General features: G+C 55.7%; 1 protein-coding gene across 2 annotated transcripts; it reads right to left on the minus strand.

Annotated features, from left to right (window-relative positions):
- Positions 1–11,097, minus strand: DMTN (dematin actin binding protein). Of its 2 annotated transcripts, none has more exons than XR_008993007.1 (14): positions 10,903–11,097; positions 10,560–10,634; positions 10,026–10,181; positions 9,136–9,180; positions 8,660–8,759; positions 8,220–8,276; positions 7,845–7,997; positions 7,245–7,369; positions 6,533–6,638; positions 2,255–2,319; positions 2,050–2,098; positions 1,624–1,868; positions 1,276–1,356; positions 1–1,116 (listed from the first exon to the last, which is right to left on the minus strand). XR_008993007.1 is itself a non-coding variant. In XM_036889052.2 (14 exons), exons 1-14 carry the CDS (start codon positions 10,918–10,920, stop codon positions 1,003–1,005), a joined length of 1,143 nt encoding a protein of 380 aa, XP_036744947.2. In that variant the 5' UTR covers positions 10,921–11,040; the 3' UTR covers positions 1–1,002. The 2 variants fall into 2 exon arrangements, 1 of the variants encoding a protein (XP_036744947.2); XM_036889052.2 differs by lacking the exon at positions 10,560–10,634 and having other exon boundaries at positions 1,624–1,689; positions 1,861–1,868; positions 10,903–11,040.
- Positions 11,098–22,157: the final 11,060 nt, after the last annotated feature.

Here is a 22,157-nt window from a genome sequence, read left to right on the forward strand (position 1 = left end):
AAAAATATATATATATAATTATATACACATATGTATTTGTAGAGAATAAAAGCTGGGTGTGTGATTAGGATAGGGCAGAGGATTAGGTGCAGAGAGCAGCTGGGGGGGGCCCCAATAAGTTACATTCTTCAGAGAGCACATTGGGGAGGTATGGGGGTGGGCAGGACCTGGTAGCCAGGACACAGCCTGGCCTCTTGGTCCCAACCAAGGGAGCCTGAAGGCCCGGGTTCCGCCCAGGACCTGAGTGCTAGAAGGTAGGATTCTAGCTGACTTTGCCTGAAGGCTGATAGTGAGCTGGGGTTCTGTATAGGCAACATCTCCACTCAAAGCCAAGGCTTCTGGGGAAGCCACGGGGCTGGAGCAAGAGGCTTTGAAGCTTAGGGGTTGAAAGAAGAGGACAGAGTGAGGCTGGAGCGCAGGGTGGCCTCCCTGCTGGAGGCTGAGCCCAAGCCTGCTCCTGCTGGAGTCAGAGAAGCCAGAGGCCCAGGTGTGTGGGGAGCTGTCCACGGTGAGGTAAGGAGGGGCGCACATGGGCTCCCAGAGTCCCAGGGGCCCCCACCAGCTCGCCCACCGCCCAGCTGCTTCCCAAGCTCCCCCTCCCCCTAGGGGGCCCCAGGGTTCCACCCTCAGTGGCCAAGGCAGCGACAGCCTGAGCACCAAGCTCCCTGTCCGCTTTCCTTCTCTTCTGGGGACCTTCACTGGGGTGTGGGCAGGGAAAGGGCGCAAACATTAACTCTGTGTGTGCTGGAGTCCAGACGGGGTTTGCCCATGCAGTGAGGCCCACGGCGAGAGAAGGCGGCCCCTGCTCCTCTGGAGAAGAAGTCCAAGTCCCACCACCCAGGGCTGCAGAGGTCCTGGCTCTCCCCGGACCTGGGGAAGGGAGCCAACCCTACCGCGGCCCCACCTCCCTGCTCCCCCAAGAGATGATGCTTTGGGGGTCTGGTGACCCCAGCTCCAGAGCCCTGAAGTGGCAGGGCTCAGTCACGGAGAGGGAGGGGGCGATCAGAAGAGAGAGGCCTTCTTCTTGAGTTCATTCCGCTTCCACAGAGCCAGCTTGCTGAAGTCCTCTGGGGACATGGAAAACACCCTTGAGAAGTCCTCCGCCGACAGATGCCTCTGTAGGACACAGGGAGACAGCTCAGGGCTCGGGGGCTCGGGGGTGGGCTGAGCCAGGTGACTGGGGACACCCAGAGAGGCTTCCCCCAGGGGGACAGCTGCCCTTTGCAGCCTAGCAGGCCCTTCCACCCCCTGCACTGCCACATTCTCCTTGTGTACCTCCAGCCTCATCCGGTCCACACCTCGAGGCAACTTGGTTCTCCCCTTAGTGGTCACCACCAGCATTTCGTAGGGATAGATCTGGGGGGCAAGGGCAGTGTTAGGCTCATGGGGTTCCCTGTCAGCATATCCTCCTCTACTCCCTAGGCCCCTACAGCCTGAGGGGCCTCATGCTGTCCTGCCATCATCTCCCCTGGCTTCCCTGCTGTTCCTCCCCTCCCCTCCCCTCAGCAGCCCTGGGGACCCCTCAGTGCATTCACTTGCCTGGCTTTCCCCAGCTGGCCCGCCCCCAGTATGGATGGCTCGGTCCCCTGCCCCCCGCCCCCTGGCTCTGCCCCTGCCCCTCACCTTCTGCTCCAGCACACAGGGCAAGGAGTTCCCCCGGTCCATCCTCCCCCTCTGGCCCTCTCCGTTCTGGGGAGACCAAAGCCGCAGTGAGCCAGAGTGGGGCGGGAGACCTCCCAGCCTTACCCTGGGCCTCTCTTATCCTCACCAGGCAACTGCAGCCCCACTCCCCCACCCCCAACACTGCCTGCCGACCATGGCTTCCGGCTCTTTGAAGGTTCTCCTCCAGATGGCACTCACCGGCAGGCCTGCGGGAGAGAAGGGTCACTGTTCAGAGGCAGCTCTGAGACCAGCAGACCTCCAAACTGCCAGTTCAGCCTCCCAACCTCCAGGCACAGAACCCTGCCCACATCACAGACACGGCCGCCCCAGGGCCCTGCTCAAGCCCTTTCCCAGCTTGCTTGCCATCAGGCTGGCCCTGCCTCTCACCTGGGCTTCCCGTCTCACTCCCGGATGGGCTTAAGTCTGTGGACTGTAGCTAGGAAGGACACAAAGGGATCGTCAGGAAGCTGGAGCGCCTCCCATCACTCCCCACAAGGCCCTCCCCGCTGCCCAGGACGCCCAAGTGCTCTCTCCCTCAGAGGCCACCAGGCGCACTCTACCTTCACCAGGCATCTCTGCTCTGGGAGCTCACCTGGCTCAGGGTGGTCCTGCCATAAGCGGGGAGAGAAGACGACTTGGAGGTCCCTGCATGCATGGCTGGAAGAGAGCAAAAGGCCTGGTCAAAGGTCAGTCCCCTTGGTCTGACAGTCATTCCTGAGAGTGCTGCCTCCCTGCCTCCCCGGCTGGGCAGGGGTGGGGTAGTGAAGATGGACGTGGGGGAGAACCTGACGGTCACATGCTGGCCTCTAGCTCCTGCCCATTAGCTTCAGCAAGTGACATTGTGCTGGCAGCTATGAACTGTCTCTAAGGCCTTCCTTTTCTCCAACAGAAAGGCTCCAAATAATAATACATTTGGGCCAAATGCCCAAAGGTTAAAGCCGAGAGCCAGTGATGGTCAGATGACGAGGCTCACCATTGTGAGCTTCTAAAATTTAGTCAAAACAACCAATTATTGTGATTTTATTATTAGCAATGTTAGCAGTCAAATTTGAATGTTTGATGTTATACTACAGAAACAAGTATTTCTCAGCACCCTTAGCTGCTAGATTGTACCAGAAGTCAATATACTTGATATCTACATGATCAGATGTCATTTTCAACTGGAACACTTCATAATATCACTGAGCTCTCAAGCACTTGTAAATTATAATTCAAGAAAGTTTACAGTAACAGGTTCTCTTAGGAAGAACTTTCTAAGAACTAAAATTCTTAGTTTGGGCAGATCTCAAAACTCCTTCATCTCCAAATACTAGAAATCACTGCCATTCTATAGCAATTGTTTTGATAAACATTTTTTGTTCAAAAGGTTAGCCTTGAAAGACTCAAAACAATAATAAATGATTTTCTTAAAACACTCTTATAAAATCTGTTGTTTGGCACAAGAAAGACCCATAGATCAATGGAACCGAAGAGAGAGCCCAGATATAAACCCAAGGACATATGGTCAATTAATATATGATAAAGGAGCCATGGATATACTATGGGGAAATAATAGCCTCTTCAACAACTGGTGTTGGCATAACTGGACAGCTACATGTAGGAGAATGAAACTGGCTTATTATCTAACTCCATACACAAAAGTAAACTCGGAATGGATCAAAGACCTGAATGTAAGTCATGAAACCATAAAACTCTTAGAAGAAAACATAGGCAAAAATCTCTTGAATATAAACATAAACAACTTTTTTCCTGAATGCATCTCCTCAGGCAAGGGAAACAAAAGCAAGAAGGAATAAATGGGACTACATCAAGCTAAAAAACTTCTGTACAGCAAAGGACACCATCAGTAGAACAAAAAGGCATCCTACAGTATGGGAGAATATATTTGTAAATGACACATCCAACAAGGGGTTAACATCCAAAATACATAAAGAACTCACATGCCTCAACACCCAAAGGGCAAATAACCCTTTTAAAAAATGGGCAGAGGATACGAACAGACAATTCTCCAAAGAAAGTCAGATGGCCAACAGGCACATGAAAAGATGCTCCACATTGCTAATTATCAGGGAAATGCAAATTAAAACCACAATGAGATATCACCTCACACCAGTTAGGATGGCCAACATCAAAAAGACTAGTTACAACAAATGCTGGAGAGGATGCTGAGAAAGGGGAACCCTCCTGCACTGCTGGTGGGAATGTAAATTAGTTTAACCATTGTGGAAAGTGATATGGAGGTTCCTCAAAAAACTAAAAATAGAAATACCATTTGACCCAGGAATTCCACTTCTAGGAATTTATCCAAAGAAAACAAGTTCTCAGATTCAGAAAGACATATGCACCCCTATGTTTATTGCAGCACTATTTACAATAGTCAAGATATGGAAGTCACCTAAGTTTCCATCAGTAAATGAATAGATAAAGAAGAGGTGGTACATATACACAATACGATACTATTCAGCCATAAGAAGAAAACAAATCCTACCACTTGCAACAACATGGATGGAGCTAAAGAGTATTACGCCCAGTGAAACAAGCCAGGGGGAGAAAGACAAGTACCAAATGATTTCCCTTCTTTGTGGAGTATAACAATGAACAAAAGAGCAGCAGACTCACAAACTCCAAGAAGAAACTAGTGGTTACCAAAGGGGAGGGGTGGGGGAAGGTGGGTGGAGAGGGAGGGAGAAGGGGATTGAGAAGTATTATGATTAGTACACATGGTGTAGGGGGAGTCACGGGGAAGACAGTGTAGCACAGAGAAGACAAGTAGTGACTCTGTGGCATCTTACTACGCTGATGGATACTGACTTCAATGGGGTGTGGGGGGACTTGATAATATGGGTAGTAACCACAATGTTTTTCATGTGAAACATTCATAAGAGTGTATATCAATGATACCTTAGTAAAAAAAAAAATTTAATTTATTAATAAAAAACAAAATCTGTTGTTTGGAACTTCGGCAAGAAAGAAATGTGTTTTGGAGACCTTTGTTTCTTTTGTTTTTAATACTTATTTTGTATAGAAAATTAATCTTTCGCAAAGATGATTCATTATTGAAGCATTTCACTTTTGTGATAGTAAGTATACATTTATAGTTCAAGTGACCAGTAGAATTTCAACCTACAAAGCATAAACGATTTATAACTCCAAATTTCTTCTAGAATGTTTATTTATATTTGAAAGTGACCATTTCACCGTTACCATGAAGTCAGGGTGTCATGCTGTTTGTAATTCTGAAACCGTTGAGGTTAATGATTATGATAGTGGGCAAGGCAGTCATATGATTGCTGCTCACACACAAGTTCAGGGGTCCCGGCACAGTGGTGGGGCAGACATTTGGCTCTTCAGCTTTGCAAGGCCACAGAGGAAGTTAAAGAGCTAATTCTGACCAAATAGCAAATTCTGGGGGTACATGAAGACTGAATCCAACTATTGGGGCATTGCTAGCTGCCTTATTCTTCAGGCCTTAACTATTTATTCCACATTCTCTAAAACAGCCTAATTCTTCATATCATCCTGGGAGTTTTCGGGACTCTGGGGATGTCCCAGCCACATATGAATCTACAGTTCCTGAATCCCCCAGTGGCCTTCACATGCACTCCACATCAGGCGACCCAGGATCTTGTTGCCCACAATGGCTTCACCTCCACATTTGAAGCCAGGGCATCCAACTTTGTAGCCACAGTGCCCTCTTTGTTTGCAGCTTGCCTTAGTCTTACGCCCAGCACATCTGCTCACTAATCCCATGGAGATCTTGATCCCCCATTTCCCCTAACCTTCAACTTGTGGCTGGGAACATAACTGCTTTCACCAGCACCCCGAAGTGCCTGCTTCAACCTTCAGCACCTGCCTTCCAAGGCTCTCAGCCTGGATGAGCCATGACTCCCTCCTTGCCTGCGGGCTCTAATTCCATCTCCTATGCATTTCTCAAGCCCATTCCCTCTCCTCTGGACCTCTGTATGCTCTTAACCTTTACCCTGATGCCTGACAAGTGTGGTCAACTGTCGCCAAAGATGGCCTGAGTGCCTTTGGTTCCTGTCCTCAGGAAGAAGAATCTCTCCCCCATCCCTGGAGTCTAGGCTGCCTGTTGAGCTGTTGTGACTGATAGGATGCACTAGAAGGATGCTTGTAGAGGCCTCACACCTTCTCATTTGGAGTTCTTGGACCTCTGCCTCTCCTCTCAAACTACCCTGCTCTAAGGAAGTCCAGGACAGACCGCAGTGATGGAGGCACGGTATGCAAAGTCCTGCCCTTCTTCCCCACCATTCTCATTCCACCACTCCATGGTGTACTCTGGGCTCTGTGACTCCAGTCTCCTGGGGGCTCCCTAAGGTGGCCACAATGTCTCCTGCCCCTTGCCTTTGCTCCTACACCGTCCCCAGTGTCTGAGATGCCTCACTCTGTCTCATTCCTCAATACTCAGTTCAGCACCCTTCAGCCCTCTGGCCCCAGGCCCTGTCCCCATACTCTGGAAGCATTTGCCGAGTGCCCCGTCTCTTCTCCACACAACCCGCTATGCCGCTCTGATCCTCCGTTTCCGTGTCAACTTGCCCATGGCCTGGAAAGCCCCCGGAGGATAGGACTAATTTTTCACTCATTATAATCCCAAGGGCCTGGCAAATGGTAGACCTTCAATAAAGGTTAAGTTAAATGAAATTTTCTAATTCTGTTCTAGCTGATATTATCTTTTATCATCAGTCTTATTCATAACCAGTATCTTGTCCTAAGGGAGAGTGTGAGCACCTTGGGCCACCCATCGAAGCTTCTTATGTCTCTTATACCCCCAGCACCATGGTGCTGGGCACGTGATAGACTCAACAGGCTCATGTCCTGCCCAGGCAGTTCGGAGCCCTCCCCTGGCACTCACAGGTATGGAAGGGCGTCCGGTCAGGCAGGGAGCGGGTTTTCCTCCGGATAGGCAATGACTTTTCCATCTCCTCTTTCAAGATCATTTTTCCCAAGTTGGAAGTAACCTGGGAAGGGAGAAAGGAGGATGGACCCAAGACTTTAATACCCATTTATCACCTCCAAATGTCCAGAGCTGGTGTACTGCAGGCAGGCCTGGGGGCAGCGTCCTGGGGGGCTGGGCTGTGGCCTAGAGCCCTGGAACCTGTTCCTGTGGGCAGATGCACGGCCGCGCTGGGTGGGGTCCCCTGAAGAACAAGGAGTCAGAGCTACTCAGGGTCACTCTGCCCCGGTGACCTCCCCATCCCAGGCCATGGTGGCCAGAGCACAAGACCGTGTCATTGCCAGTGGCCTTTCCGTGACTCCCGATACCCTGTCTCCTCCCCTGGAGATGAGCGGCCTGCACCACTTCCCAAGGACTCAGCCTACTGAAGCCTGGCACTGTGGGACCACCCTCTTCTGTGCTTTTGATCCTAATATTAACTTGTGTGCCCTCAAAAGCAGCATGAAGGCCTGGTGTCCCTTCACAAGCGGCAACCTGAAATCCTGGGAAAGAAGGGGAATTCCTCTCCTGTGCTGACAGATGCTCCTCAGGCATGGACTCGATAGTTGTGGAAGCAGAATCTTTGTCCCCAGGAAGTCCCAGGGAGGTGGGTGGGGTAGCGAGATGATACCTTACTGAGCATCTCTCTCTCACGCTCCCTGAAAGCCTTCATCTCCTCCCCAGAGTCATCTTCTTCCTCCTCTTCCTCTTCCTCGGCTCCCCTCCGCGATGCCTTCCGCTTCCTCCACTCTGTCTCTGGGAAACACAGGCAAAAGCAGCTGCAGCAGGCAATCAACCATTCGCTCAACAAACAATCAGGTGGCTGACACTGTGCACAGCATCAGGCAGTGTACCTTGGAGAGAACACTACCAATTATTTTTTTAAATGAAATAAAATAAAAGTAACATCTCTCTAGCCTTGCAGTGAAGTTGGGAAAGCAACACACATCCACATGATTTAGCTGTGTTGGGGACCAAGGCCTTATCTTATTTCTTTCTCTTTCCCAGAGCTCCTACGCAGATTCTGGGGCTCAGTGGGTGTTTAATAAATGTCTGCTCAGAGGTCAAATGAATGAATGACAACACATAGAGCTACTTACACCAAGAGCTTTAGGAATTCAAGAAATGGGTGAGCAGTAAGCCTGATGGGTTCAGGAAGGCAGGAACAGCAGTAGGACATGCGGTAGAGGGCTCACAGGGCTTCAACAGGGGCCATGGGGCACACTCTTACCCACAACAGCCAGCGATGGGGGGCACGGCCAGTAGTCAGTCTCGATCTTGGCTGGCTGGTTGGGGTCAGGGGGCTGGGCCGCAGGGAACTTGGAAGACTCAATGATGAGGTCCTCAATGAGATGCTTGCTCTGAGGGCTGCCTCCCATGGACTCTGTGGGGGGGGAGACCAGGCTCAGCCATGCACACCCCTAGCCCCCAACTCCCTCACCCTCCGCACCTCAGACCTGCGAGATCTGGATGTAAAGACAACACAGTGGAAGAGCACAGGACAAAGGTCAGGTGCTATTACCAAGAGCTCTTCTACCTCCTCCCCATGCACACAGGAGGGCCCCCCAGGGTGGGGAAGGGGCTCAGATCACTGGCGGAGGCTCACCTCTCTGCTTGTAGATAGGCGGCTTCTTGTAGATGTTGGAATCTGGGCGGGCGCTCTCTGCGGAGAGGGGGCAGGAGTGCATGAGAAGTTGGATGTGCTGATAACTGGGGAGGCCGGGTCAGTGAAGAGAATGGGGCAGCGGAATGGGAGGGTCCCCGAGAATTAGGGGCTCCTGCCAAGAGCCAAGACAGTGCTGGACTGGGGACTGTCCCTCAGGGCTTAGGACTTTTTGCACTGTTCTGCTTAGGTGGGAAGGAAGACTCAACAGGGCCCACCATTTCTGGGAGCTCTGCCTGGGGTCCTGGCATCAGGGGGTCCAGCCAACTCTGTGGTGAGCATGTACTCCAGAGAGTGGGGGACTGAGAGTAAGGGGCCTGGGTTCCTGAAGGACAATAGAAGTCCTTGGGGAAGGAAGCAGCCCTGCTGACAGCCAAACCTACCAGGGTGGTGGAAATGGGGCAGCATCGTCCGCGGGGTTCCCACGGTCCTTGGGGCTGAGGCCTGAGAGACGGTCCCAGGGGAACGGCTCTCTGCCCATACCTGCGGAGCAGAAGGGACGTTCACTGCAGCTCCCAGGTGCCCTAGCGCAGCCCTCCGACCCATTTAGAAGCTGTTTCACCTCTCTCCCCCATCTCTGTTCCCACTCCTCATGCCCCCCTCCCTCTCCCCAGCAGCCCACAAGCCCCCAGCCCCAGGGCAGAGAGAGCCTCCATGGATTCCGCCTGTTGATTCTGCCTGACCCAAGGAGAAAGCGTTAAATGAGGTTTGGGTCAGATGGACAGATGGATGCAGAACTGGCCGTTGATAGGATGAGGCTGTCCCCTGGGTCAGCAGAGCCCTGTCTGTCTGTGTCGGGGGAAGGGAGTCAGGCTGAGCAGAGCAGGACTGGGCAAGTGTCAGGTGTGAGCAAACTCACCTCCGGGGATGGTGGGGGGGATGTGGATTTGGGTGACAGCGAGCGCTGCAAACAGAAAGGAGGCTGGTCAGAGCCACCAGGGTGGGACTAAACCCTCATCCCCAGAACCCCAGAGAGGCTGCTTCACCCCCACCCAGCTCTGCACCCTTGCCAGACCAAGATCTGGGCCGCCTCTTCTCTTTCATCCCTGCCAGTTCCCAGAGCTGGCCCTCCATCCTTGACCTTCCTAGTATCTCCTGAGCACAGCCTTAAGTCTTTCCCTACAAGGCACGAGGAAGGGTCAGCTGGAGCTGGCTATGGCCCTGTCCTCAGAACCTAACAATGCACGGAAGGGATAAAACGCACAGCCCCCAGGATGGTGTCCAGGCCCCCAGCCAGGTGTTTCAGTCTTCCCGTACGTAGCCAGGTCCCAGCTCCATGCTCAGACCTGACACTACCCCTTCCTCAAACACAGTTTAGAAAGTGCTTGCCCTGTGTTACCTCAGCACACGACTACCTTAAGGTGGAGGGGCAGAGGCATCACTTCTATTTTAGAGGAGGGGGAACTGAGACGCCATCACTCAACTAGGACTTCAGGCCTCTGAGTCCAGTGCTCTTGAGTGCCTTCCACAAATCTGCTCTTTCTGCCGCTCCCCACTGCTCTCCTACATGACCCCGCACTGTGCAGCTGCCATTCAAACATGACCTCCCCTGCTCTGGGCATGGAGCTACCCTCCAGGCCCCAGCCCACCCCAGCCCGCCTCTCCACAAACACTTGCGCACAGCTCTCTTTCTGGTTGTGGAGTGTGGCCTCCAGGAAAGAAAGCACAGAAAGCGATTCTGCCTCCTACTTGCTGTGGCTGGGGGAGCCCTTCCCCCAAGTCTGTCGGGGAGGAGCCCCCACCCCTCACCTCCCGGCTTCTGGGCAGCTCCACGTGTTCCAGGAGAGAATAGGTAAAGTGGGGCTCGTAGATCATGAGGTCAGGCCGCTCAATGTCCAGGATGGCTTTGTCCTTGGGGATGGCAGCCAGGTCCTTGTAGCCCAGCACCTGATTGTCCATCTTGGTCTGAAGGGAAATGGTGGAAAGGGCATGGTTATGTGAAATCCTTGCATAAAATTCTAGCTTCATAAGCCAGGCTTGAAATTTGCTAGAAAGGGAATGGGCAGCCATTCTAGCTGTCAGTTCGTACAGGTTAATAATTCTATGTTTTAATTTTAAGGGTTTAGAGAGTCACTTAGCACTCGGGGTACCAGGAGGCTAGATCAGACCAGTAGAACAGGGGTATGGGGAACCTTCTGCGGATCTCCGGGTTCTCTCTGCCTAGCAGCCCTGGCAGGACCAGGGTTGCACTTCAGAGAGGCTCTGCGTGAAGCTGCGCAGCAGCAGCGTGTCCCCCACTCCCTCCTCCCAGTCTGAGGGTGCTGCTGGCTGAGAGATACTCACCACGATGCTGGAGGGTGAGCCAGGTACACTGGAGCCTCGGGAGGAGCTGACGCTCCCAGGGGAGGTAAGTGGTTGCTGGGGAGAGCGAGAAGGCGGGCGGGTGGGAATGTGCGTGCGTGCCAGGGCCGGGCGTTGGGGCTCCGCGGCGGCGGAGGGCCGCGGAGGGACTCCGGGCGCTGGGACACGGGGCTTCCCTAGGCCTCTGGGCCCGGGGGTGCGGCGCCGCGGGCAGCCAGCAGGTGGCACCATCGACGCCTGAGCTGACCCTCCGCCGGGCCGGGGAGGCCTGGCCCCACCCCGCCCTCGGCAGCTGGCTGCCTGGCTGGGCGCAGCCCCCACACACCTTCTGCAGCCGTTCCATACAGCGGGGAGCAGGCCGATCGGGTCACTGGCGGGGGCCTGTGCGCGAGGGGAGACGACAGGGCGTCAGGCTCTGCCCGGCTCCTGGGCGCTGCGCGCTCGGTGCCGCGAGAGCAGAAAAGGCGTCCCAGCGGGCTGTGGCGGCCTCATCCCTCAGTGGCTCTCCCCGCTGCCGACCGCGTGCAGGGCCTGGAAAGGAGGGAGGACGTGCCAACGAGGGATCCTGGCCCCGGGAGTGGGGTGGGGAGCGCTGCGGAAGACCCCTGGGGCTCCGGAGAACTGGGCGGAGGGAGCCCAGCCCTCCTGGGCTCAGGCTTTCCCACCCACTGGGCCGCGGGGAAAGCCTGCACCCGTGTGGCCCGCCAGGCCTGAGAGTGCAGGGGCTGCACTTCAGGCCATTGTTCTCTGGCTGGAAAGGAAATGACGGCAGGGGTCAGCCGTTCCCGGTGCAGCCTCTACATCCCTGCTTTGTCACACCTGCCCTGTCCTGCCTCGCCCCTGCCCCCGGGGCTGCAGGGCGGTGTCAGGCCGGTTCTCACTCCCCTTGGCCTCTGCCACTGTGTCACTCCCGGGCTCTGTGCCGGTGCCCTTGTCCCTCTCTCAGTCCACTGTCTCCCGTGCCACCTCTCTCACAGACCAGGAAGGGTTAACACAGAGGGCCTTAGTCCACTGCGGTGGATGGGACACACGGGGAGGAGGGGATGGAAGGAAGCTGGCTTATTGTGAATTGGTCAGGTCATTGGTGGGGGGCCGCTTAGCCCATTACACCCAGGTGAGGGAAGGAGGGTTGTGGTGGGTGCCCACATCCCCTGTGCCTGTTCTCGTGCAGGCAGTTCCACCTGCAGGATTTGGTAAAGCTCCCTTTGGGACCACAGCCGCATCTCAGGTCTGCACAGCCTTCTCGGAGTGCCCGCGCTGAGATGCCCTCTGAAGTGCTGCATGACTGCAGGTCAGCCCCCGGCTCAGCGGGAGGGCATCTTGGCCCACTCGGCTCCCTTTGTTCCTAGGCAGTTGGGTCCTTCCTGTGGTAGTAGACTGAGTTCCCTGGGGCCACAGCTCATGTCTTCTTCTTTGCCAGTAACTCCTTTAGCAATCCTCCTATTCCCCCCTCAAACCATACTGGACACAGGATGACCAATGAATGAGTTCCCAGTGTGATGATGGCAGGGGACTCTGTCCTTCCATCTGCTCGCAATAAGCCACAGAGTGAAGAGAGCTGATGGCTACAGAAGGTACAGGGAAGAGGCAGTGGGGAAGAAGTGATTAAAAGCATGCACTCTGGACTGGAGTGCCTGCAAGGGAGCACAGACTCTGCTACTCAGAAGCTGTGTGACATTGTACAGGTTACTTACCTTCTCTGTGCCTCATGTTTATCATTTGTAAAATGGAAGATAGTAATAGTATCTGTGTCATACGGTTGCTCTGAGTATTAGGTAAGTTATAATATGTGAAGTGCTTAAAACACTATGAATTCTGTCCAGAGTCCTAGCTATTGTTTCTCTCTCCCCAAACAACTTTTTTGTGGCCATTCTTTGGGACAGAGAGCCATGAAAGACTGAGGTCATTGGTGCTCCCAATCTTATCTTCTATTACTTGATATCGGGTCATTCTGTTAACTGTCTCTCCGTCCCTGAAACCACCTGCTCACCTGCTCGCTGCTCGGCAGCCCTCACTCCCATCTCCTGCTTTTGTGTGTGCCCTGTTCTCTATCCACCAAGCCTTGTCTCCTCCATCCCACCCGACCTCCCGGGTCCGTCCTAAACCCTCCTCCTCTGGGAGGCCTCCTCTACTATTCTAGTCCTTACTGATAAACAATTTTAGTGGGACTGAGAAAGAGAACCATGTAACTTAGCCCTTGATTATGTTGCCTGACACGGAAACATGTTTTTTTATTTTTTGCTAACTAGAATGACGGCTAACTTCTGGAGGGCAAAAACAATAGTAGCTATCATTTTTTGAATGATCATGCTAGGTGCTTTGACAAGCACTTCACAAGGATTATTTTGTTCCATCCCTCCAACAAGCTATAAGGTAGACCCATTTAACAGATGAATAAACTGAGGCTCAGAGAAGTAAAAAACTTGTCTAGAATTGTGAAGCTGAAAATGAATGTATCCTAAGCATTGACATCATTCAAAGTACCTACCTAGTATTGTGTCAGGTGTGTTGTGGGGATAGACGAGTATCTACTATATTTGTCCAGTCTTTTTGCAATTCTGGAGCCAATTTTTCTCCAAGACAAGACTCTGTCCATAGGTCACACTAGGTATTTGGTGTCCATGGAAAGACTCCATTCTAGAGATTCATCCTTCTCTCTCTTTGCAATGTTTTTAAGTAGGTGTCTGAGGACCAGAATAAACTGTAGTGTATATTCAAAGAGCTGTTAGCTCCCTCTCACTCCTCTCTGATCCTTACTGGGTTAATAGCCATTGTCAAACCAGCCATATACTTAGCTTAGCCCTGGAGGCAAACACTTATTCATCCATCCATCCCCACTCATCCATCCATGCCCACCCACCTACTCACCCATTATCTACCTAGCCAACCACTGCCTACTCGTGCACTGTTTTATCCAATCATTCACCAAATACTCCCTGAGCACCTATTCTGCAGTGAGCCCCGAGCAACACTCTGTGGTAAGTCTTATGGAGAATAGAAAGAGGAATCAAAGGCGCTAAGCTGCCCCTCCAGAAATGAGGCATGTATACTGATAACTCCCAAGCAAAGCAGAAAATCACATGTGCCAGATAAGCTCCTAGAAGGGCCTGAGAGATGTCACAGGAGAGAGGAATATACACAGGAGCTGGGGTATCAATAGGGGAAAATAAAAAAGATTTCGAAGAGGAGGAGGTATTTGAGGTAAGCCTCTAAGGATGCCCAGTTTGAGGTCCTGCAAAGACTAAAAAAGTGATTCTTGAAGAGGAAGCTGCCTGAGCAACAGTGGGGACATGAGGACGCACTCGGTCTGCCTGAGAACAGCAAATATGGCTCAGTGGTAGAGCTTGTTTTTGAGATCTGTTTGGGGCAGGAGGTTGGGGGCCAGAAAGTAGAGGCCTTGAATCCAGGCTAGGGGATTTAGATTATATTCTGTGGGCAATAGGGGCCATGGAATGCTTAGAAATTTTTTTAAAACAAGGAAGTGACAGATCCAAGCAGTGCTTTGGGAAAATAAATCTGGCTGTAGACTAGGCAATAGACGGGACAGGAAGAGGCAGTCCAGAGTGAGAGCAGCCAGGATGTATGGCACTGGTTCGACGCGGGATTGTGAGGGTCTAGATTTGGGCATGGGGCTGAAGATGAAAAGGGGACAAGTGGGAGAAATCCCAGAGGCAGCATGTACAAAACAGGATGTGACCTGGAGCGCATCCCCAGGAGGGACAGACTGCAGGCCCAAGGGACGGAGGAGGAGGAGGGGGAAGCAACGAGCTCACTGTTTGCCTGGTGAGGATGAGGCGGGTGCGGGAGGAGAGCAGGTGGGAATGTCCAGGAGGAACAGGAGGCCAAACGGGGGACAGGCTGGAATAGGGATTCGGGAGCCATGTGAGCTAGAGGTGATAGTCTGCATGCGAGGTTGCCAAGGGAGAAAGAAGTTCAAAAACAGCATCCTAGGAAACACCCAGGGACCTAGAAGAAAGACAGAGCGAGAGATGGAGTGGAAGGGAGCAAAAAACCAGACTGCGGCTCCTTGAGGGGCACAGAGGATGGCAGTGAATCTTTGTGGTTTCAGCAAAGGGCCTATGTGAGACACGTGTGCCATAAATATTGACAGAAAGGTTGGGAGGGGCTGAAAAAGGACATCAAGAAGCCAAGAGACGGTGGCCCAGAGATGGCCAGTGCCTGAAGGCGTGGCTGCATGCTCATCTGATCGTCAAGGCCTGGCGGCCCTGAGAGCATTTTTGGAGGAGTAGCAAGGCCCCCCTGTTAGGGGTTACAGAGAGGGCAGGCCTGGCCAGGCTGCACAGGGAGGGGGCAGCACTGCAGGAAGAGCGGGGAGGGCCTGAGGGGCTGGGAGGGAACCTTGGGAGGGGTGAGGTGGGCTGAAGGTTGGCACGGAATGGGCAGACTGGGAGAGGGAAGAGCAGGGAGGGGGAGACACAGCTGCGGGGGAGCAGGGTCCTGGCTGGGAGAGGGATGCTGTCCTGCCCATCCCCGCGGGACTACCTGATTAGGAAGGAAAGGTGTGATGCCCTAAAGGAGAAGACGGGAAAAGAAGCCAGGAACCACTACATAAGGGTCCTTAGGGGGCCAACCCCAATCGGAAGCTTCTATTTCCCAGGAAAAGTGCAAAATAACATCATATGCAGATCTTACAGGCAGGATAGGCAGAGACTGAGCACAAAGGCTGTGCGGGGTGAGTGGCGGAGCCAGCCAGGGAGAATGGGAGCTTCCCTGGGTCTCTCGAGGCTCTGGCTGAGCCCAGCGCAGGGGGGTGGCCCTGGCACCCTCCCCTTGAACACAAGCTGGAGGGCAGGTACAGAGAGTGACTCTGTGAGAGTGGTTCTCATGGCCCAGGCAGGGAGGGAGGCGAGCGGTCCAGGATGAGCCATGGGATACCCCCAGGGGTCTTGCACTGAGACGCACACTCATGTGTATACAAACACTGTCTCCCAGGCACAGCCACACAAACAGGATTCAAAGTAATGACGTCTGCTCTGTCCCTGACCCTTCTCGTCCACAGCTGTGCACCACCCATGGCCAGCCCTGCTCGGCAGGATCGGGCCCTCAGCCCCCGGGAATCCTTCCCCTCCTACTGAGCCACATTCCCTCGGACCCAGCACACAGTGTGTCACAAAGCAGGCTGACAAACTGTTAATACCTTACCCTAAGGAGGGCTGTGTTTTAATTTGGGTCTAGTTTTAAGGAGTAAAGGTTAGTGATGAAATTTTTAGGCCACCAGGGAACATGTTTTGGGGTGGAGACTCTGTGTATGAGAGGGAGAGACACGGAGGGTTGGTTTTCCTGGCTTCTCTCAAATCCCATTTTGCTGGCAACTGCTTAGTCCACCCACGTGTAGCCTCCCCCCTTCTCCCCACCCTCTGCAAAGCTAATCTCCTCACAAGGGCCCTCTCCCCACCCCTACCCCCATCCCCCATCCATTCCCCCCCTGCACCTGTGCTCCCTATGTCCCAGACCGGAAGGGCAGGCTGCAGCAGGAAGGGAGGGCAGAATGGAAGAGACGGGAGAGAATGCAGAGGAAGGCCAGCCCAGGTGGCGGAAGGGACATCCCAGCTGCCCCGCTCCCGTCAGACAGTGCAGGCTCCCCATCCTTCTGTCTCCACACTGCCCTCCCCCAGCTGTGCCCTGGTGCCTTATCTGAGCCAGCAGCCCAGCCCCACCTCACACTGCCCACCCACATCTCCAGGCAACTAGAGCCTCTCCACTTGGCTGGGGGCGATAAGGCCTGCCCACGCACCCCAGCTGCTCTTCTCCAGGTGGGGGCTGACATCACTGGCTCCCTGGACCTGCAAAGCCACAGCCTGGGCACCTCTAGACCTGCTTCTGCTCCTGTCGCAGGCCAACCACTGCGTGCTTGCGCCAGTCACTGTGCCGGGCCTTTCACACAGCCTCTCTGCCCATCACACCAGCCCACATCTTCCCCACTTAGAGATGAGGGAACTGTGGCTGAGAGGTTGACTTGCCAAAGGCCACCCATGAGAAGGCAAGTTGGAAATCCCACCCAGGCCTGTCTCAGGTCAAAGCCAATGAATACTCTTTAGTGGGTCCCCAAAGATGCCACTTTAATCTGAGCTTGGGACTAGGTGTCTCATGTGCTAACCTTAGGTGGTGGGGCCACCCAGGATCCTGTTCCCTGGTGTGGCCTGTGGACAGAAGCAGGGAGGCTGGGGACACACACGGGCATTGTGCCCCTGGGCAGCATCAAGCCAGGCTGGAGGCCAGTGGTGCAGACAGTAAACGAGTTATGAAATGATATTAGCTGTCCAAGTGGGCTGGGGGCAGGGTGGGTGGGGCTCAGCCCTCCATCCTGGCCGCTCCAGTTCCGTGCACTGGGTGGCTGCCTGCAGTGCTCCCTCCCCATCCAGCTCCCCTCCACCCTCTGCTCCCTTTTTCTTTCCTTTCTCCTTTCCTCCCTCATCTCTGTTTCCCTTTCACACTCTCCCACTCCTGGCCCCACCCATGCAGTTACTGTAGCAACAATTCAAAGCCAGAAATAAAGGCAGGATCCAGCTAGGTCACCAGTTCCCCAAACAGCATCCCAGGGTGGGCGGGGTGGTGGTGGGGGTGGGGGGGGAAGGGCAGCAGGGAGCAGACCGCAGGCAGCACGCCGCGTGTACAGGGGCACCCCAGCTCACCCAAAGAGGACGTGCAAGAGCAGGGGAGGGCCCAGCGGAGCGCCCCTGCCCCAGTCAACCCTGTGGCCTTGCCCTGTCTAGGCTGGCTAGCTCCGTCATTTTTCCTTCCCCACCCTAATTTTTCAGGCCTGCTTTACGGGCTGGGCTGACATGGGGCTCCTCTAATGCCAGCACTGTGCAGCGCCCTCACACTCTGGTGAAGCCTCAGGCAGGGCGAGCCCACTGGTCAGGGCTCTTGCCTGCCTCTCCGCTCCTGCAGGACTGGGCCCGGGAGCCCTTTCTCCCCTCCTGCCTACACACCTGCTCCTCCGGTTTCTCTTCCATCGCACCCTTGGGTCTCCACGCCCTTGCTTCACATCTCCCTCTGGGAAGAGGCCCCCTGTCTGTGTCCCTGCAGCCCCTCAGGCTTGCTTGGTCCTCAGTATGTTCCTGCTCTGGCCTCTGCTTTTAGCCGGGCCTGTTGGTGAGTTGTGGTGTCACTTGCACGAGCTGTATCGATAGGGCCGGGGGACACCCAAATGTCTTGCACTGCAAATTCAGCACTTGGAAATCTGGGGGCTTCCCTATTCTGATCTTTACACTCACACACACAAGCACACATGAGCTCTGAAGGAGGAATTCCTACAGACTCACACCCCAGGTGGACAGGCTGACCCAGGTGTTGGACACATGGCCTTGGAAAGCCTGGCTGCACTGAGACAAGACCCCCATTTGGGCACAGACACATTACCCACCAGGTGGAAGAGCCTATACTGAGATGCAGCTGCAGAGCCAGCTTCCTGGTTGCCAGCTCACACCCCCACTCTCCCAGTGAGGCCCCCACACAAACACGACATGTGGTGCCGCTGATACCCACTCACATACCCCCACCCATCCACCTCTCAGCTCTGGTTCTCCATGTTCAGCACCACCACACCACGTGCTGACTGTGCACGTGTACAGTGATATACACAGAGCCCCCATTTACCCATTCCCTGGGGGTATCCCAGGCATCCCCCATTCCCAAAGCACGACTGCCTTCCCCTGCACCTGTCCCTGCTCCTCTGACCCCTCAGTCCTCTGGGAGGGAAACACACGGTGCCCCTGCCGTGGAAAGGGTGCTTGGCCTGCCAGGCTGAGGGAGGGTCTAAGCTTGCAAGAGGGCACCCCTGGGTCTTCGGGGGCTGTAAAGCCCTCCAGGCATCTCCACAGCCAGCACAGGAGAGCACCAGGGTCAGGCCCGTGGCCACACCCTGCCACCCAACCTCATTCTGCAGTCGGCCCTCACCCCAGCCTGGCCACAAGGGCTAGAAGCGGTCTTCACAGATCCTTTCCCCCAAGGGACATGTTCCTCACCAACAGTATTCAAGCCTCTGTGTGACCTGCTCCCCCATCAGGGGTGTCTGTGGCGTGGTGGGAGGGAGGCTGGCAGCCCCTTACACTCCCCTCTCTGTCATTCAGCGAAGAAGGAACAGCTCCCTAGCCCTCCCCGGTGTCCCCATCCCATCACTTGGGTTTTTAGCCAACATGGATAGGTGAAGGGGGGCACTGGGGTGTCAGCATGGAAAGCCCAGCCCCTCTTCCCCGAATCAAAAGGAGGTCTGATCAGATTAAACGCCACTAGTGCTGGGGCCTGGCCACCCAGGCCCGCTCTGTGCAAGGGGCCATGGCTGACGCCCTCCCCCGGGCACTTCTGCCACCATGCAGAGCCTTACTCCCAGGCAGGTGCTGTGGGAAGTAAGGGGAGGGAAGCTGGGAGACCCCTGCAACCTACCTTTTCCCAGACAGTGAGACCCAGATGCTCAGAGTCCCCAGGGCCTGTGCCGGGGCAGGGGCGGCCAGGCCGGTTCCCAGGGCTGCTGACGTTTCTCACAAGCTAAGGTAACAGGCGTCTCTTCCACGGATCCAGCCGCTCTTCCCCAGCACAAATAACAGGAAAAAAGCCAGCTTGGGGTAGGTGGGGGTGGGGAGCTGGCGAAGGAGGGAGCCTGCCCTCAGGGCCCCCACCCCCTCACCCCCACCCTGCCTTTCCAGAGGCCAGGCGCGGAGAGTCTGCGTCTGGGGCGGCGCGGGCTGCCCCGCACCCTCCGCAGCTCCAGCTGATAGCGCTCGGGCCTGAGGGTGTGTTCTGTCTGCTCCTCCACAGCGCTCTGCAGCTCCATCCATTTCAGACAAGAGCAGCATTAACCCGGCATCATGACGAAGCAGAATCGGAAGCAGGCTGGGCCGCCAGCGAGCGGCAGGCTGTTTCCCTTTCCCACAGTCCCCCACAAGCGGCAGCACCCCCTCACACACGCCCCCCGCACCTCCCCATTAGCTGCCAGAGTTTGCACGCAGGAGCGGGCTTTACTGACATCCAAGGGCTGACCGCACCTGGTTTCTCCAAGCACCTGCATTTCCCCCCATCACCTCACAGCAACCACAGAGGCTTCTGGGGTGCCTGCCTCTCTTGGGTGCTAAGGGCATAGAGCTCAGAATTGTCCTTTCTTGGGGAGGGAGAAAAGCCAAGAGTGTGAGAAACGAAGTCCTCAGTGCGAGGGGCTTGGGCCAGCCCTGGGGGAACCCGAGTCCCCTGGGAACCCAACAGAGCCACCGGAGGTGTGAATGGGAAGGATCCCCCCTTCTCTCCAGGGGAGTCCATCCAAAGGAACTTCCTGCCAGGTGACCCCAGGTCCCAGGACTACAGGGGGGTGCCTTCCTTGTCTCTGGGGGAACCTCCTCCACTCCAGGAACTTGTCACTTTCTCCTGGTACCTCGCAGTTCAGAGCAGAGCCTGGTTCATTTGTGATCCAGCGGCTGGGCAGGGCAGGGAGGCCGGGCAGCTGACCCTGGCCCTGGCCTGTCTTTCTCCCCACCTCCAGGCAGACTTGCCTACCTAGGCAGCCCCTGCCGTTGCCCTGGTAACCACTGCCCAGAACGGTCAGCTGATGGTATCAGCTGTGCGGGAGGAAATCCAGAATCTGGGGAGGAGACTTTGGGGTGTCGGAGCGGAAAACCACAAGGGGAGGGCCTTGAGGGGACAGGTGAGAAGAGGACAGGAGGGGACAGGTAGGGACAGGAAGGGAGGGATGTGCCTGGGTTAGTCGAAGAATGCATCCTGAAGGATGAGGTCCAGGAAGAAAGGAAAAATGAGGAAGGCAGGCAGCTGAGTGACTGAAGAATAAGAAACGTCCCTGCTTAGCTGCCGTGTTTGGGGGTGGGAGGGTGCTGTGGGAAGGTAGGAGAAAGCTGGGGGTTGGGGGGGCCCAGGGTCCATGGAACCACGGAAGAGGGGCCAGGAGATAATGCAGCAGGGGTGTCCCTCTGATGTGGCAGAAGGGGCCACAGCCTGGGAGGAGGGGAGCCGCCAGGGCCCCAGCCGGCCTCTCGCTCTGTCCCTGCACCCCGCCCCGCTGCCCTGGCCCCACCCCGTGCGACCGGCACAGCCTCCCTCCACCCCTCCGGCAGACCAGCGCCGGGTGCTTTCTGTCTCAGCCATGTAGAACCCCTGGTTCTCCCATGGCCCAGTTCCTGTTCTGCTATCCCTCACCCCCAGGTTCAGCCAGGAGATTTGTCTTCCCGTGGAAGGGTGCCCACAGGTAGAGCAGGAATGAAAGGCTACGGACAGCTGTGGACAGGGGCCTGGAAGGCGGTGGCTCAGAAGGAAAGGGTAGGAGTCACTGGGCAGAGAGGAGGGGAGGTCTTCCCTGCTGCACAGGCCTGGCGGGGGGAGCAGGGGATCTGGGGAAAGGGTGGGGGGAGGGCTCCCCGGTACCTTCACGGGCCTGGGGCGTGGGGCAGGAGCACAGCAGCTTCCTCGGCGACATACACCTCCATCCCTCGGCGCATCTCCTCTCCGCCTCCCGTTGCCAAGACAACCGGCCGGCTCCGGCGTCGGCCGCGGCAGGGAGGGGGCGGCGGCTGAGGCTCCTATCGCCTACTCCTCAGCGATGGAGGGAGGAGGCCCGAGGTTGGCCTCTGTGCGCGCCGTGGGGACTCAGGAGCCCAGGCCCCCATGGAGCCCCGCCATCGCCCCTCTCCCTGCTTCCGTAAGGCTGTGGGATTGGCTGCGGGGGAGGGTGGATGCAACCTCGGGAGAACCCTAACTCAGAGCGGGATAGCAGGCCAGCTGTGGGGAGGGAGGTGGCACCGGGCCCCCGTTCCAGAAAGCTCAGTGTGGAGCTGGGCAAGAGCAACAGGAGCAGGGAGGACGGCCTGTGCTGAAGGGTCAGAGGGTGGCCTCCCGCGGGAAGGAGAGGCCCTGGGCAGGGCCAGCTGAACACATGGCTCCCAGAAGCTCCCCAACCTGACCTCTGCTATCTCTGATCACCTTTTAGTCCCAAGCCCTCTCATTCCCCTGGGCCCAGAAAAGAGTCAGAGCCTGGGAAAGAGCGCTCTTCCAGTCCCGAAGGGACCATTCGCACCGCCCCGACTCCATAGGAAAGTCGTTCCACGGGCTGGGAGAGCCACCTTGGGCAGGAGGAGTCCGCCAACAGCCCGCCCTGCAACCAAGGGGACCGCAGAGTTAGGGCTCCCTCTGCCGACCTGAGGTGTGGTAGCTGTCAAGGTCATCGCTTGCTGAGAAGGATCCTGATGTGTGTGCATGCATGTGCGTGTGCATGTGTGTGTTGGTGGGGGCCAGGAGGGCACAGTCAGGCCAGGAGACCCTTTTCTCTGCCATGCTCCACCTCCACCTCATCTCTGCTCCCGCCCTCTGATAAGACTTTCTCTGCCTCCAAGGCCCTGCTTCTGAGAAGGCCCAGACTCCTCAAGGCCAGTGAATCAGCCTCCCTCATTGCTAGCCTGCCTCCACTTCAGGCTGGGATGAGAAAGGAGGCACAGTTCCCCCCTAAAGCAGGCAGCATTGAATACCACTGCCTATTGTCTAGGCCCAGGGTGGGCTTCCTGGGCGCTGCTGGGTCATGACCAGTAGGCTGCAAACAGGACTAGCATACCTTTCAGACCAGGA

This window comes from Manis pentadactyla, chromosome 1, assembly GCF_030020395.1.
Source record: "Manis pentadactyla isolate mManPen7 chromosome 1, mManPen7.hap1, whole genome shotgun sequence".
In the NCBI taxonomy this organism is placed as follows: Eukaryota; Metazoa; Chordata; class Mammalia; order Pholidota; family Manidae; genus Manis; species Manis pentadactyla.